We start from the raw sequence: 13,765 nt of genomic DNA on the forward strand, positions 1-13,765 counted from the left end.
TTGATTAATTGTTGTTTAAAGTTATCCTGAATCTTAGGAGCTCTCTAGAGCCAATTTATCCTGGTGAGCGCGTAGGAGCAGTAATTGCCGACGTCACAGGCCACTTCGTGGCCTGTGCCCAGGGGTGGTATTTCCAACAGTTACCCACAGTGCAGGCCGTCCAAGCACGTGATGCGGCTGCCTGCCAAGCCAGCCTCGCATTCCACTGATTCCAGGCCCCCCACAGCAGGCGACAGGGATCGGATCACCTTGGAAAACCCCACAGGCACAAAGAGCCGACCATCAGTGATCGACCCCAAGGCGCCATCAACCCCATCGAGCCGCCATCAGCGTTCACGATAATCACCGCTTGGGCATCTGCGACATCGACGAGCTAATTGACAGCATCCTATTGCCCTGCCCAGAAATCCCAGCGCGTTCCTGGTTTGCCTGGCGACGTCACTCGCTTTCATTCCTTTTTCCGCTTTGAGCGCGTCAGGATTCAAGAAACAAGGGCACAGTCACCCACTACCATCGCTCTCGACAGCTCAACCCCCATTCCGCCTGTCGCGACCTTTCGCGCATCGCTTCTCCATCCCCGCTCACCGATCGGCCACCGTGCCTGCCTACCCCGTCGAACCCCTTCGTGCAGAACCCCCACATCCGACTCCGGCTTTCTGCCGCCCTACCCATGATCCGACGCAACATCACGCTTCGATTAACAGTTTGAGCCTGGGGGAAGACGAGGTTGACGGGCTTGTCGTTGCTCCTCTCCTCCTAACGCCACCCCGGGTGATTGCTCTCCCCATCAATGGCGCCCACGGGCACTGTCGCAATGGCGCCGGTGGCGTCGACAGCGCCGCCCAAGATCAAACGACCAATACCTCCCGGCATCCAAACCAACGGTGTTGCCGCTCCCCGTTCCTCGCCCTCGCCATCAATATCGGCCAAACGCGCCCCTTCGGCCGTCCGTCAGCCCTCTAATCCCCCCACTGCCACCGGAGCAACGCCTGTATCTGCCCGTCAACCTACCAGGCCGCGAAGGGATGTGTCTGGGCAGGCGCTGGGAAGGGGTCAGAGGAGCGCCGGGCTACGTTCGGCCAGCATCGTGCCCGACCTCGCTTCATCACTCACAACCGAACCCCCACCATATGGTTCGTATCATCAACTCTCGACCGTTGCACGCTGTGAATCGGTTGTTGCTAACAGTGGTATAGTGGTCACCGACGACTATATCCTAAAAAAATATGCCGGCAACCCTCCGTCATTAATACTCCATCTACACCCAAATCACTTCCGCTTCGACCAGCAGGAGGGCATGTTTCATTACAGCTCGCCGATGCGTCTATTTTTGGAACATCTCCGGACTCGGACCGTCCCCCATGAAATGGTCGAATACTTCACCCAAGGGGGGGTGCGCTTCTACGAGGGCTGCCTGATCGTCCAAATACACGATCACAAGTCAGTCGCGCAAACAAAGGATGTCGCGAGGCCTACATCGGCTTCGAGCAAAACGACACCTTTTTCAATACACAACTACAACCAATATCTAACCCCGTCCTCTTACGTTCCCTACCCCAAGGAAGGCCTCTCGGCAAATGGCGCATCCACCCCCGCAGCCGAGGCGGACTCGGCCGGGAAGACTACTGAGGACAAGGAAAACATGCCGGCCCCCAACGCACCTGCTGATGGCGACAAGGCTAAAGCCGCGCCCAAGGCCAAGGTGATGACTATCGTACTCCACCCTACCCAACAAAGTCTACACAGTGACCTTGCTATCAAGACTAGCACGCCTCGCGGAACATCCGACGCCCGTGCCGATGGGGCTGGCCCTCCACCAACTCCTCACGCTGCCGTGCCGCCGACGCCGACTGCGGCAAGCATGCCGCCTCCCACAAAGAAACAAAAGAGGGAGCATATGGAGCTTGACCCTAGCAACATATACGCTGCCGAATCTCAAGTACTGTTGGCGACCACCGCACCTCTAGACCTTGAGCCAACCAAGAACGCCGAAGAGACGATAGCAAAACTGGAGAAGCTCGCCCATCCCGAACACTCGCACAAGCCTCCTGAGCCCAAGACGCGGAAGAGGACGGTCGCCGAGGTCGCGGCCGACGAAGCATTGGCTGCCGAGCAGGAGAGATATATGCTTGTGATGGACGAGCGTCTCTCGTCCAAGGTGGCCGGTGCCCAGGCCGGCGGGAACGGCGCGGACGGAGATGGTCAGGCTGGGGCGGCCGCCTTCGAGCCCAGGTTCGAGCGGTTCAAGCTCATTGCCGATATCAAACGGGAACACGCCGAAAGAAAGGAGATTGAGAAGATGAAGCAGGCCGAGAACGAGCGCAAGCTACTTCAGCAAAAGCAGCAACAGCAGCAACAGCAACAACAGCAGCAGGAGGCTGCCATGCATGCGGCGAACAGGCAGGCCGAGGTGGAGCGCCAGCGCAAGGAACAGGTTCTCCGCGAGCAGCAGCAGCGACAGGATGCTCAGAGACGGCTTCAGGCGCAGGCGCAGGCACAGGCGCAAGCAGCGCAGCAAGCCGCTCAAGCCCAGGCGCAGCAGGCTCAGGCACAAGCTCAAGCCCAGGCCCAGGCTCAGGCCCAGGCTCAAGCACAGGCTCAGGCTCAGGCCCAGGCCCAAGCTCAGGCACAGGCTCAAGCACAGCAGCATAATGCCAACGCAGCAGCCATGGGCCAGATCCCACACGGACATCCTGCGCATCACAGCCCTCTGCCCGTCAGTATGGCGCCTCAGGCACAGGGACGCTTCCAGCAGGTCTCTCAGCCGCCGGTGTCGTCACCAATCGTGCGGCAAAATACACCGCAGACAGCATCGTCTCCCATGGGCATGGCTGGAGTGCCAATGCAGCATTCTACTTCAAACATGGGACAAGCGGCAAGCCCCCCCAGGCCGTCATCAGTTGTCCAGAACCTCCCCATGGGCGTACCCATGGCGGCCAGCATGTCCGCACGCGGAAGCCAGCAAAGCCATGCGGCTGGGACACCCAGAATGCACGCGGCTACTCCCAACATGGGGCACGCAACGCCAATCACGAGGCCGCAGGTCGTACCGACGCCGCGGATGACACAGGCGAGCCCGCCGCCTGGCATGATGACACCTGCGCAGCAGATGGGACAAGCCATGTTGATGAACCCGCAAGGGATGGGACAGATGCCAAACATTGGGCTCACGGCGGCGCAGATTGCACAGCAACAACGGTTTGTGCTGCAACAGCAGCAGCTACAGCAGATGCAGCAGAACGGCATGAACATGATGCACCCTCAACAACTGGCGCAGCAGCGAATGATGCAACAGCAGCTGTTGCTGCAGCAACAACAACAGCAGCAGCAGCAGCAGCGGGGAGGCCAGATGATGAACCCGGCACACCCACTGGCACAGTACGCCCAGCAGCTCAACAACCTGCAGCAGGGGCAGATGGGCCAGATGGGCCAGATGAATGCGATGCAATTACAAGCCCAGCGGCAGTTCATCGCAGCCCAAGCCGCCGCCCAGGCCCGGGGTCAGAACATGATGGCCATGAACGGCATGACCCCGCAACAGATGGCCATGATGCAGCAAATCCAACTGCAAAAGCAACAGCAGCAAGCCGCACAACAGCAACAGCAGCAGCAGCAGCACCCGCAACAACAGCAACAGCAGCAACAAGGCCAGGGCCAGCAGCAGCCGCAAGCGCAAACACAGCAGCAACAACAACAGCAGCAACAGCAGCAGGCGCTGGCCATGCTTGCCATGAACCCGGCGGTGCAGCAGCAGATCCGCAACCAGACGCAGGCGCTCTACGTCAAGAACCTGCCCAGCCTGACGAGGAACTATGGCGGGGCCGTCAGCAACGTCCCCGAGGAAGCCCTGACAGAATTCAAGCGGAACTGCGCCGTGCAGGCAAAGAATGCTGTGCTGAGGCACCTGTCGATGCAACAACAGCAGCAGCAGCAGCAGGCGCAGGCGCAACACCAGGCGCAAGCTCAAGCGCAGGCACAGGCGCAGGCGCAGGCGCAGGCGCAGGCGCAGGCGCAGGCGCAGGCTCAAGCGCAGGCACAGGCGCAGGCTATGCAGATGCAGGGTATGGCTGGGCTGCAGGGGATGAATTTGCAGGGGATGAATCTGCAGGGTGTGCAAGGGGTGCAAGGGGTGCAAGGGATGGGGATGATGTCCCAGGGTATGTAGTTACCGTAGGTATTGCGGATACCTGGTGGTTATCTGAACTTGTTTTTTTTTTCTTTTCTTAGGTGGGTGGGTGGGCTGGGTCGGGGGATGAATCATGTCCGGGTTATGTCAGTCAGTACGTACGTACGTACGCAACGGAGTTGGCGTGGTTTTTATTTTATTTGGGGTTGTTGTAAATGGTCGTTTTGCTTGCGCCGCTTTCCCTCTTGACTTGGCTTGTGGACGGCGAGGTTTCAAGTTCCAAGTTCAAATCTCAAGTTCCAGGTTCACAGGTCAGCTCAACATCAACATCAACATCAACATCACATATACCCTGGGGCGGACGGGCGGGGGTGTATTATTCGTATTCATCCGGTTCCGGTTTTGCGTTACTGGTTGCCATTGGAGCAGAGCAGAGCAGAGAGCAGAGCGAAACACATATCATGGTTTATCATTTTCAGGCTTTGCGGGCCTGGGGGGATTTATACGTGTGGTGGTTGCTTCTGCTGCTGTTTCTACTGCCGTTGCATGTCTGGTGTTTCTGTCTTATGTCGTGTTATGTTGTGGTGTCGGTATTGGACTCGGAGGAGGTTTCTGGTATTGAAAGCGGTAGTCACTATGCCGGGGAGGTGAAGAAGGGAGGGAGGAAACGGGGTGCTCTGCCAGCTGGCGGTGATGGTGCTGGCGGTGATGGCGCTGGCGGTGATGGTGATGGCGTCCTGAGAGGTGGTAGGGGGGAATTATGGAGGCGCCCCCTTCGGGCGTGTCGGCGTGGCGTTTGCCGGTTCGCTTTATTCTTGGTGTTGTATCAATTAGTGCGGCATGGTAGCAGCCTATAGGTGGAAGGGCTAAGAGAACAGTTGAATCTTGTTCGGTCTGTTGCTACGGATATGGTTGTGGAAATAGGGGGTGGGTGTCAATTGGGGAGCCACGTGACGGTTTGCTGAGCTGCTGCCTTTGGATGCCAATCTCACAAGTTAACATCGTGGTTATGCTGGTATCAATCTGAGGTTCACGCGAGAATCTAAATATTATTCTACAGGCCTTATACTCACCTGTGATGTGTAAGTTTTGAGAGTCCTGAAGGAAAAGACAAGCCAACGGTGGTGGAACCGCTGAGCTGTACGGGTTAGGGTTAGCCCGGAGGGTCTATGTTGAGTGGCACGGACCACACGAGCCAGGGTCGGCTGGCTTGCAGATGACGGAATTCTCCTCAGCCAGCGGCGTGCTGGGCTGCATCTGTGGACCTGGCCAAGATTCGAAACGAAGCCCGAGGATTCCCTACAGTTCAAGCTGTTCGTTCCGTGGCACAACACCAGAACATCGCGGCAATTCATTCTCCTCTCGTCCTCCCTGCTTTGGGCGAGTTTTGTTCTCTTCTTGTCGCTCGTGGAACTTTTTCCTTCCTGTTTAATTCCGTTTGTTGCTTCTCTTGTCCCCGACTGCACCCAGCAAAGACGCACACGACAGTCACGGTCCAAGTACATACATCACAGGGATTACCACAGCGTCCAGGGCAAACACCGTTATCCGACCCCGGCAGGGCGGCCCATACCCACATACATAATTCGCCGTGCTCACCTACAAGTTCTTATCAACCAAAAGCCATGTGGAAGAAGCCCGGTTCAGAAACGGCGTCGCTCTCGTCGCTGCTGCTGCTGGTCCTGGCGACGCAGCCGGGGCCGGCCGCCGCCGTGCTCAAGTGCGACCCGCTCGTCGTCGATGGGCGCAACTACAACCTTCACGCGCTCGCGGGTCCCCACACCGTCGTCACTCACGAGTACGTCCGCCCGACGTACCACAACACCACTTACACCATCGACGTGTGCGCGCCCCTGCGGAGGAAGGACGACGTACCCAAGGAGCAAAGGTGTCCTGACGGGACGAGAGGTAACATCCTCTTCCAACATGCTAGTGGCTTATCAGAAACTCGGTGGTACCGGGGGCTAATGTGGGCTGATTTTCAGTATGTGCGATCAAACACCGGTGGGATCCCCAGTCCAAAAAGAGCGAAACAGACCAAGTCATACCCATCGTGGTCGGCCACGACGGCAAGCCGTTCGCGTGGGAGGCCAAGATCCTGTCCGCCGACGAAGACCCGGAGAAGAAGGACGCCCAGAAGGAAGGGCTGCGGCTTATCATGTCCGGTAACTCATACCAGCAGCGCGCGCAGCGGACCGTGGTGGATTTCCGGTGCGACCCGAACCTGGAGGGGACCGAGAAGGAATGGGAGTCGATAGACGAGTACCTGCCGGCGGACGGGAAGAAGGCGGAGAAGAGGAAGAACAGCCGGCGAGATGAGAAGGGAGATTCCGGGGACGGGGACGACGACGACGACGCCAGCACCCCGGAACGGCAGCTCAAGAAGGACGGCGCCGCTCTTGTTTGGAACGGCTACCGGCGCGACAAGGACGACAATGGCAAGGACACGGACACGTTGTATCTGACGTGGTACACGAAGCACGTCTGTGATGCCGCGTTGGAGGAACCGGCTGCGGAAGCTAAGCACTGGGGGTTCTTTACGTGGCTGGTCATTATGTAAGTTGGCGCTGTTCTCCATCTCCTACCCGTCCTCCCAAGTACGGCAGGTCAACTGACATGTGGTGCAAAAAAGTGCCTTCCTCGCGGTGGCGTCGTACCTCATCTTTGGCTCGTGGCTCAATTACAACCGGTACGGCGCGCGCGGCTGGGACCTGCTCCCCCACGGCGACACGATCCGCGACGTCCCCTACCTGCTCAAGGACTGGACGCGGCGGGTGCTCAATACGGTCCAGGGCAGCGGCAGCAGGGGCGGGTATTCTGCCGTTTAGCGGGGCTGCCGTGGACGGGGTGCAATAGAGTACTGCGGCTAGATTTTGAGTACTGGTGCTGACGCTGTTGTTGTTGTTGTTGTTGTGTTAATGGGCGATTCATGATTGTGGTTGTTGGGCTTGTGTATGCTCTCGTCTGGAGTTGAAGCCGGCATTGGCATGGGATGGACTGGAATGGTGTTCTGGTGGCTGTACAAGTGCACTGATGGAGTTTGAACATACAGAAGTACTCCAGAGTTATTATTTGCATCCTATGGACTTTTGGATTATCTAGATCCTGTATTGCTGTGGGTTGTGCTCTTTAGAAAGTAAAGGTGGCTGCCGCTGCGTGTGCGTGGTTGGGGATGGGAGCTATGATGCTATCACATGCCGCTGAGACGAGGTCCACTTTACTTCCCAAGGATGCTCAACCAGCAGCTTTCCCACTCCAACAACGCGATGCCATTGACAGTGCTGCCGGCTGTATTGTTAGAGGTTGTGATCAAGTTCCCTCGTAATAGGATGGGCGATTAAACGCTAATTGGTGTCTGTTTGAGCAATCACCTTGTGATCTCGGTATAAGTACATAATCCATCGAGCCGAGGTAATTCTGGAACGGGCAGCCAAGCATTCTCACTCCATCTCATGATTCTCATCCGAAGGCTCACTCAGATCCGGTAACTCACTTACATGAGACCGACCGTTCATCGCATTTCCACCCTTCATCAACCCTTAACATACTATCTCCAACATCACACTCTACACTCTCACACTCTCAGAATGACACAACCAACACCACCCCTCTTCACGATCCCCATCCCTCCCCTAGGCCCGCACCCAGGCGGCACCATCGTCGCCACTGAGCCCGCGCCCGCCGTCTACCTCCTGACCATCACCTCGCCGCCCGACAACCGGCTCACAACCGCGTCATGCACCGCCCTGCTCGACGCCCTCGACATGATCCAGTGTGGCGGGTACCCGCCGGGCGTCCTAGTGACCACGAGCGGCGTGCCCAAGTTCTACTCCAACGGCCTTGATTTGGAACATGCCCTTTCCACCGAGGGGTTCCTGCCGGGTGTGCTGTTTAGGTTGTTTCATCGATTGTTGACGTTCGTCTTCCCCTATTATAACCCCCTCCCCATTAGCTGAATACTGATGGGTATATGTGTGAGGTGGGATGGCGATAGATACCCCATGCCCACAATCGCCCTCTTACCGGGCCACGCCTTTGCCGCGGGTCTCATGCTCGCCATGCACCACGATTATCGCGTCATGTCCCCCTCCAAAGGCTACGCGTGCGTGAATGAGCTTGATTTCGGCGTTCCCCTGAAACCGGCCATGAGCAGCATCTTCCGGATCAAACTCTCACCCCAGACCTATCGGACGTTGGTCCTCGAGGCGCACCGGTTTGGTGGGGCTGCTGCTGTTGAGGCGGGCATTGTAGACCGGTTGGGGGGGCTTGATGAGGTGTTGAAGCTGGTCGAGGAGAGGAAGTTGATGACCAAGGGTAAGACGGGTATTTATGGGCTGCTCAAGGCCGAGATGTACCGCGAGAGCTTAGCGCTGCTGAGTGCCGAGGGCCATGCGGATGGGGAGAAGAGGGAGAGGGAGCTGGTTGCGGCTGAGGAGAGGCGCAGGGAGGAAGGGGAACGGAGGGTGCAGGGGTTGAGGGAACAGGAGAAGGCGAAGTTGTAGATATCTAGACGGTGCTTAGGGTGAAATAACTACTTGAACTGAACTGAAATGAACTGTGTGCAGCAGAACTAACTATCCATGTTCTGAGCAGTTGACCCTATTCGACTTGTGTCACTGACCACTCGACCATCACAGAGTATATATATTCCCAACCGTCATCATTCATTTTATCTATCTATTCATATACCTTTTGTCCAGCACCCATTTCATTTCATGAATTCATTCATGCTCAGCCCAGAACCCAACTCCATAAACCCCCCCATCCACCATGTGCCAGCCACGAAACCGACCGATCAACCGTCACTGGTCATGATGATATTGACAAAAAGTCCTGCGCTTCAAGCCTCACAATCTTTGCGCTAGGGAACCTAACTCCTCCGTTCCGATCAAGAATAAGAATATAGCAAGCAACAAGTCCCCAAGAGACAATGTAATAAAAGTAATAATACCACGACGAGAAAAACAATGCAGGGTATGTCAACATACTAATAAACCCAGGTTCCCAAAAACGCCCTCTCCTCCCAGGTTGCAACGACGCTGTTAGAATACGGGATAAGGGGAACAGGAAACAGGAAACAGCGAGTAGCACCGTCTCCATATCCCATACCCCATATCCACATCCCCATCCTTCCCTTGTAACCATCAATAAACACAAACACAAAACAAGAAGATAGTGAAAGAATACATCATTCACTAACCGACCCCTCGTCATCATCCCCCTCCATCCCCGCCTCCCCCTCCTCCCGATCCAAATCCACCACATGCCCCTGATGCCCATGCCCATTCCTCTGCGCCACGACTCCCAACCCCATCTCGGCGCGCGTGTCCCTCTGGATACGGAGGAAATACCTCCTGAGGCTCCTCAAACCCCTAAGAAACCCGCGGTCCGGTTCGCCCGGGTGCTTGGGCGGGCAGGGGCGGTCCTTGGCCAAGTCTGCAGCCGTCACACAATTCGCAAAGTCGGCCATTTTGAAGTCAATCTCCTTCCTGTTCCGCTTCGACCGGCTGCGGGGTGCCTCCTCCGTGTCCGTCGCGAAATCCGTCGTCGAGTCCTCCACCATGCTGTAACCGTTGTTGTTGTTGTTGTTGTTGTTGTTGTTGTTGTTGGTATTATTACTATTATAATTGTTGTTGTTACTTGTGTCGTCGCCGTCATAAAACATCAGCAGGCTGGCCGCGTAAAAGCGGTACCCCCGCAGGCGCTTGATGATGACCTCGAGCTCGTCCAGCTTCTGCAGGACGGTGGGGATGTGGCGGAGGATGCTTGACGGGTCGAGGCCGTCGTACAGAAACCGCGTCAGCGCCGCCTGGAATTCCGGGCCCTTCTTCAGCTCGCGCCCGTAGTACTTGTCCTTGAAGACATAGCTCTGCGTGGCCACGTCCCACACCTGCAGCCCGCACAGGCGGACGCCCAGTTCGCGCGATGTCGTCTGCGCGCACTTGCCCTGCTGCGATTTCTGTTTCTTGGGGCTGGCGTCGACGCCGTACTGGCGCGTCCCCATCTTGAGGTCCATGATGCAGGGGCGCTTCATGCCGGCTGTGAGATCCTCCAGGAGGAGGAAGTACTCGACCCGAGAGTCGCGCTGCGTCTGCGCTTCCTTGGGGTTGATCGGCCGGGGAATCTTGTTGTATTCGAAGGCTGGGGTTGGGCCGCGAGACTCCTGATAGCCTTCAGCATTCCCGTTGGTAGAGCCACATGCGAAGTGTTGGCGGCGTGGAGACGGCTTTCGCGACTCAAGAGGCGTAGACTCCTCACGGTCGCCTTTGTAACCCGCTTCATCCGCCTCTTCAAAATACTTAAGGTCACCCCGGTCGTCCCTAACATCCCGTGGTTTCCGGCGGAGACCAGTACCAGAATAGCGGCGCTTCTTCTTTTGCGCGGGTGACGAATCTTTCAGAATCTCGGGCTCGGGGGCACTAGTCCCTGTCACGTCCTTCGGCGCATTTTCATCATCAACGTCGCAGTACTCGCGTGTCGGCCCCAGATCGCTCCGGGTCTGCGCGAGAGGGCTGCTACCGTTCAGGTGACCAGACTGCCCGCCAGTGCCAGCATCGGTCTGGATTCTCGTCTCGTTCGATACCATCAGGCTGGGATCGGAACCGGACTGTCTGAGCGTTTGCTGGAGGGCCCGCCGGGGAACTGGGCGTCCCTGGTGTCCCTTTCGGTGGCGATGGATGGCAATCGGCTGCTTCAGGAAGGCGTCATTGAAGACTTCATTGCGCAGTTTCTTGTTCACTGTCGTGGCACCCCAGCTGTTGGCATGACGGTCCTGGAGGCTCGGGCGTGACCCATTCTCCCGACTTTCAGAACCACTCCCACTCTGGCCTTGAGGCTCTGATCCGGTTCCAGATGCGGACGTACTCCGAAAACGGCCAGAAAAACTCGTGAGGTTCGCAGTCGGCTGCAGGAGATTTCGCGGCAGGATGTGTTGATTATCGACAAACGTGACGGTTGGTATCTGGCCGGAAGAAGATGAAGATTGGAGCGACTGGCTGACCACCCTCGGGCGCGCGTCAGAAACTTGGTGCTCAGAAGGCTGGTGTGTGACGTCGCCTAGTGCGGTTCCAATAGCGCTCCCGTTTGCGCCGGGTTCGCTCAGATCGCCTTGCAAGCGCTCCGGCGCAGTGACCTCGTCACGCCTGATAGTCGACTTGCGGCGCGGTTGCTTCTGGAACGTCACGTTCAAAACCCCAATGTATCTTGACAATGCCTGGTTAGCCAGTGTCGGGCTTGCCAAAAAGAGAAACAGACGAGTAACGTACCTGGGCAGGAAAGCAAGGAGATCGCGATGATACTTCTCGACCTTCTCGTAGAACTCATTCTCGCGATTGTTCAGCTGCTTACACACAGCTCGGCGAGAAAACCTCCAAAGGGTGGTGTGCCCTCCAACCTGATGCTTATAGGGAATGAGCTCGATTGCCTCCAGCGGTTGCCTGGGACTTAACTGGTGGTCGTGGGCCGCTTCGTCAAAATACTGGGAAACCGGGCGAGAGCGGTTTGGCGTTGGGGCATCAGGTTCACGTTCATCAAGAACCACGGGTTCATCAACCTGCCTGAAGGCTACCTCTGAAGCTACACTGGGAGTTTCTGCAGCGTCTGACTTGATCTTTGTTTCGTAATCCACGCTGTCCTCTTTATCATCCACTTCGGGCTCATCAGCCTTAACAAGCCAGGGATGGAAATCATCGTGTCGCGAATGCTTTCTTGACAGAGCGGCTCTCTGGAGCGCACCGGGCACCGGTGAATGCTCCCGCGACTGCTCGGGTGTCTGATGCGGTAAGAAGACGGCTGACGAGATCTTTTCCTCGCTAGACTCATCGCCTTCCTCAACAACCTCCCCGAGTTCGCCACCAGCATTATCAAATCCGCTCAGCGGTTCTAATTGAGGGCCTGGCTCGACGTCCTCATGAGCGCCCGACTCCGGGCCGGGCGGTCCCGGTTTGGTGGTCGCATCCCGCCCAGAGGGATCGCCATGTCTCGGGAGGAAGTACTCTTCGGGAGACCCCCGAAGTGGATGTACGTCTGGAGTACGCGCGGGCAAAAAGTGAGACTGGTCCTGCCCTTCTTCGACGTCGACACTCTGGGCCTTCTTCCCTTCGCCGCTTTTGGACAGCTCTTCAATGTCAGCAAGCTTCTCCCCTCTGACGGGCGACTTTTCCCGCGCGGGCAGCACAATACGCGAGTCCTTCCGCTTTCCCTTCTCTTCAGGAAGACCTTCCTTGAAGAAGCGAAGGCTGTGACTAGCCTTTCGGCTGCGTGCATTGGGCTCTACGCCCGCGAGAACCTCGGTGATGGACTTTTCAACCTGGCCGTCTTGGCCATTCGCCACATCCCCCGAACCGATCGACCATGCCTTCTCCGGGCCCATGGACACCCGGTGATCAGATTTCCATGTTCTTGGCCGAGGACGACCCTCAGTCTGGGCGTGCTCATCAGAGCCCTCGCCGAGAAGGCTAGTGGGGGAGTCAGTGAAGGGCGGGGAGCTGAGGGCGCTGCTGACGGCCGTGTCGTGGGGATAGGTACCCGACCGGCCCGGCCGATCGCGGCCCCTTGCCTCCCTCTCGGCTGGCTCAAACGGGAGTCTGTCTTTGTTCTTGACGAGGAACTCGCGGTGGCCGTTGAGCATCGAGTTGACCTCGCCAAGGTCTAATCTGGAAAAGGGAGGCGGGGTTGCCGTGGTGCACGTGGTGGTTGAGGAAGCCATCGTCGTCGACCTTCGAGGGGAGAAACGAGATGCTAGAAAACTGCCATCGTTCTGACGGGCCGTGGACTCGCGAGGCTCATGAGAACTCAGAGAGGGAGCGGAAGAGGTGTGGTTCTGTCGCGGGATGCCTCGAGCTGTCGCAAGAGCCTGTGTCAGCAGGGAGGGGCCATTGGGCCTCTGCAGATGGGCAGGACCCCGAGCGTATTTAACGGCATCTGCATGGGAGGAAGTGAGGGCCGGGGGGGCAGGGGCAGGGGAAGGGGCAGGTGTGCCGTGCTGGGCGGTTGCCGTTGGTGGTTGTGGTTGTGGTTGTGGTGGTACCGACGAGGGGGACCCTTCTTCCTTTTCTTGCGTAGCCGGGGGATTGGGAAGATGGGGCGGTGGCGCGTCCGAAGGGTAATCGGAATTAGATTTGTTCGGGGAAGAAGCGTCGCCAGCGGTCCGGCCGGGACTCACCACTGCAGCAGCTGCGGCATTTTCGGGAGTAAGGGGCGTGTTGGACATGAGGTGAACATCTGGCGGGTGCAGGCGAAAGAGGGAAAATGTAATAGCAAGATGGATGGATGGGGGAGGATTGGCGGGAAGCCCATAAACTTTTTGGAGAAAGTTGGCTAACCCGCTGCAGCAAGCCACAGCACACTCCCGCTTTCGAGCTCTCCCAGTCACACACACACACCTCACAACCTCACACAATAACTCAACAACGCACAGCGCACACAGATATTTGGCCCGGCTTCGCAGGCAAATAGCGATGGTGCAAGCAACCAAGACGTTGCAGTGTTGCACCGGTAGAGATGTACCGCGAGCAGGTGTGCGTAGTTGATTGGACCCCAAAGGGAGCGATTTCGGTCTCGGTGCAGGGAGGATGCAATTGATATGATGGAAGATAAGAAGAACCTTAACAAGCAAATGGGCGCTTTGATGCTTTTTTT

At 57.4% G+C, this 13,765-nt stretch overlaps 4 protein-coding genes across 4 annotated transcripts; 3 read left to right on the forward strand and 1 right to left on the reverse strand.

Moving 5' to 3' along the window:
- Positions 1–814: 814 nt before the first annotated feature.
- N656DRAFT_801559 (uncharacterized protein) lies at positions 815–4,165 on the forward strand (the record flags this gene model as incomplete). Its single annotated transcript, XM_064818136.1, has 2 exons — positions 815–1,133; positions 1,197–4,165. The coding sequence occupies 2 exons, from the start codon at positions 815–817 to the stop codon at positions 4,163–4,165; spliced, it is 3,288 nt and encodes a 1,095-aa protein (XP_064666189.1).
- A 1,586-nt stretch (positions 4,166–5,751) lies between these two features.
- N656DRAFT_801560 (uncharacterized protein) lies at positions 5,752–6,954 on the forward strand (the record flags this gene model as incomplete). The annotated part of the gene is made up of 3 exons (XM_064818137.1): positions 5,752–6,034; positions 6,112–6,682; positions 6,759–6,954. The coding sequence occupies 3 exons, from the start codon at positions 5,752–5,754 to the stop codon at positions 6,952–6,954; spliced, it is 1,050 nt and encodes a 349-aa protein (XP_064666190.1).
- Positions 6,955–7,713: 759 nt separating this feature from the next.
- N656DRAFT_792320 (ClpP/crotonase) lies at positions 7,714–8,628 on the forward strand (the record flags this gene model as incomplete). Its single annotated transcript, XM_064817066.1, has 2 exons — positions 7,714–8,042; positions 8,121–8,628. 2 exons carry the CDS (start codon positions 7,714–7,716, stop codon positions 8,626–8,628), a joined length of 837 nt encoding a protein of 278 aa, XP_064666191.1.
- Positions 8,629–9,314: 686 nt separating this feature from the next.
- N656DRAFT_717645 (SAICAR synthase-like protein) lies at positions 9,315–12,833 on the reverse strand (the record flags this gene model as incomplete). Its single annotated transcript, XM_064812213.1, has 2 exons — positions 9,315–11,328; positions 11,392–12,833. 2 exons carry the CDS (start codon positions 12,831–12,833, stop codon positions 9,315–9,317), a joined length of 3,456 nt encoding a protein of 1,151 aa, XP_064666192.1.
- Positions 12,834–13,765: the final 932 nt, after the last annotated feature.

Source organism: Canariomyces notabilis (genome assembly GCF_033297395.1).
Source record: "Canariomyces notabilis strain CBS 508.74 unplaced genomic scaffold N656scaffold_30, whole genome shotgun sequence".
In the NCBI taxonomy this organism is placed as follows: Eukaryota; Fungi; Ascomycota; class Sordariomycetes; order Sordariales; family Chaetomiaceae; genus Canariomyces; species Canariomyces notabilis.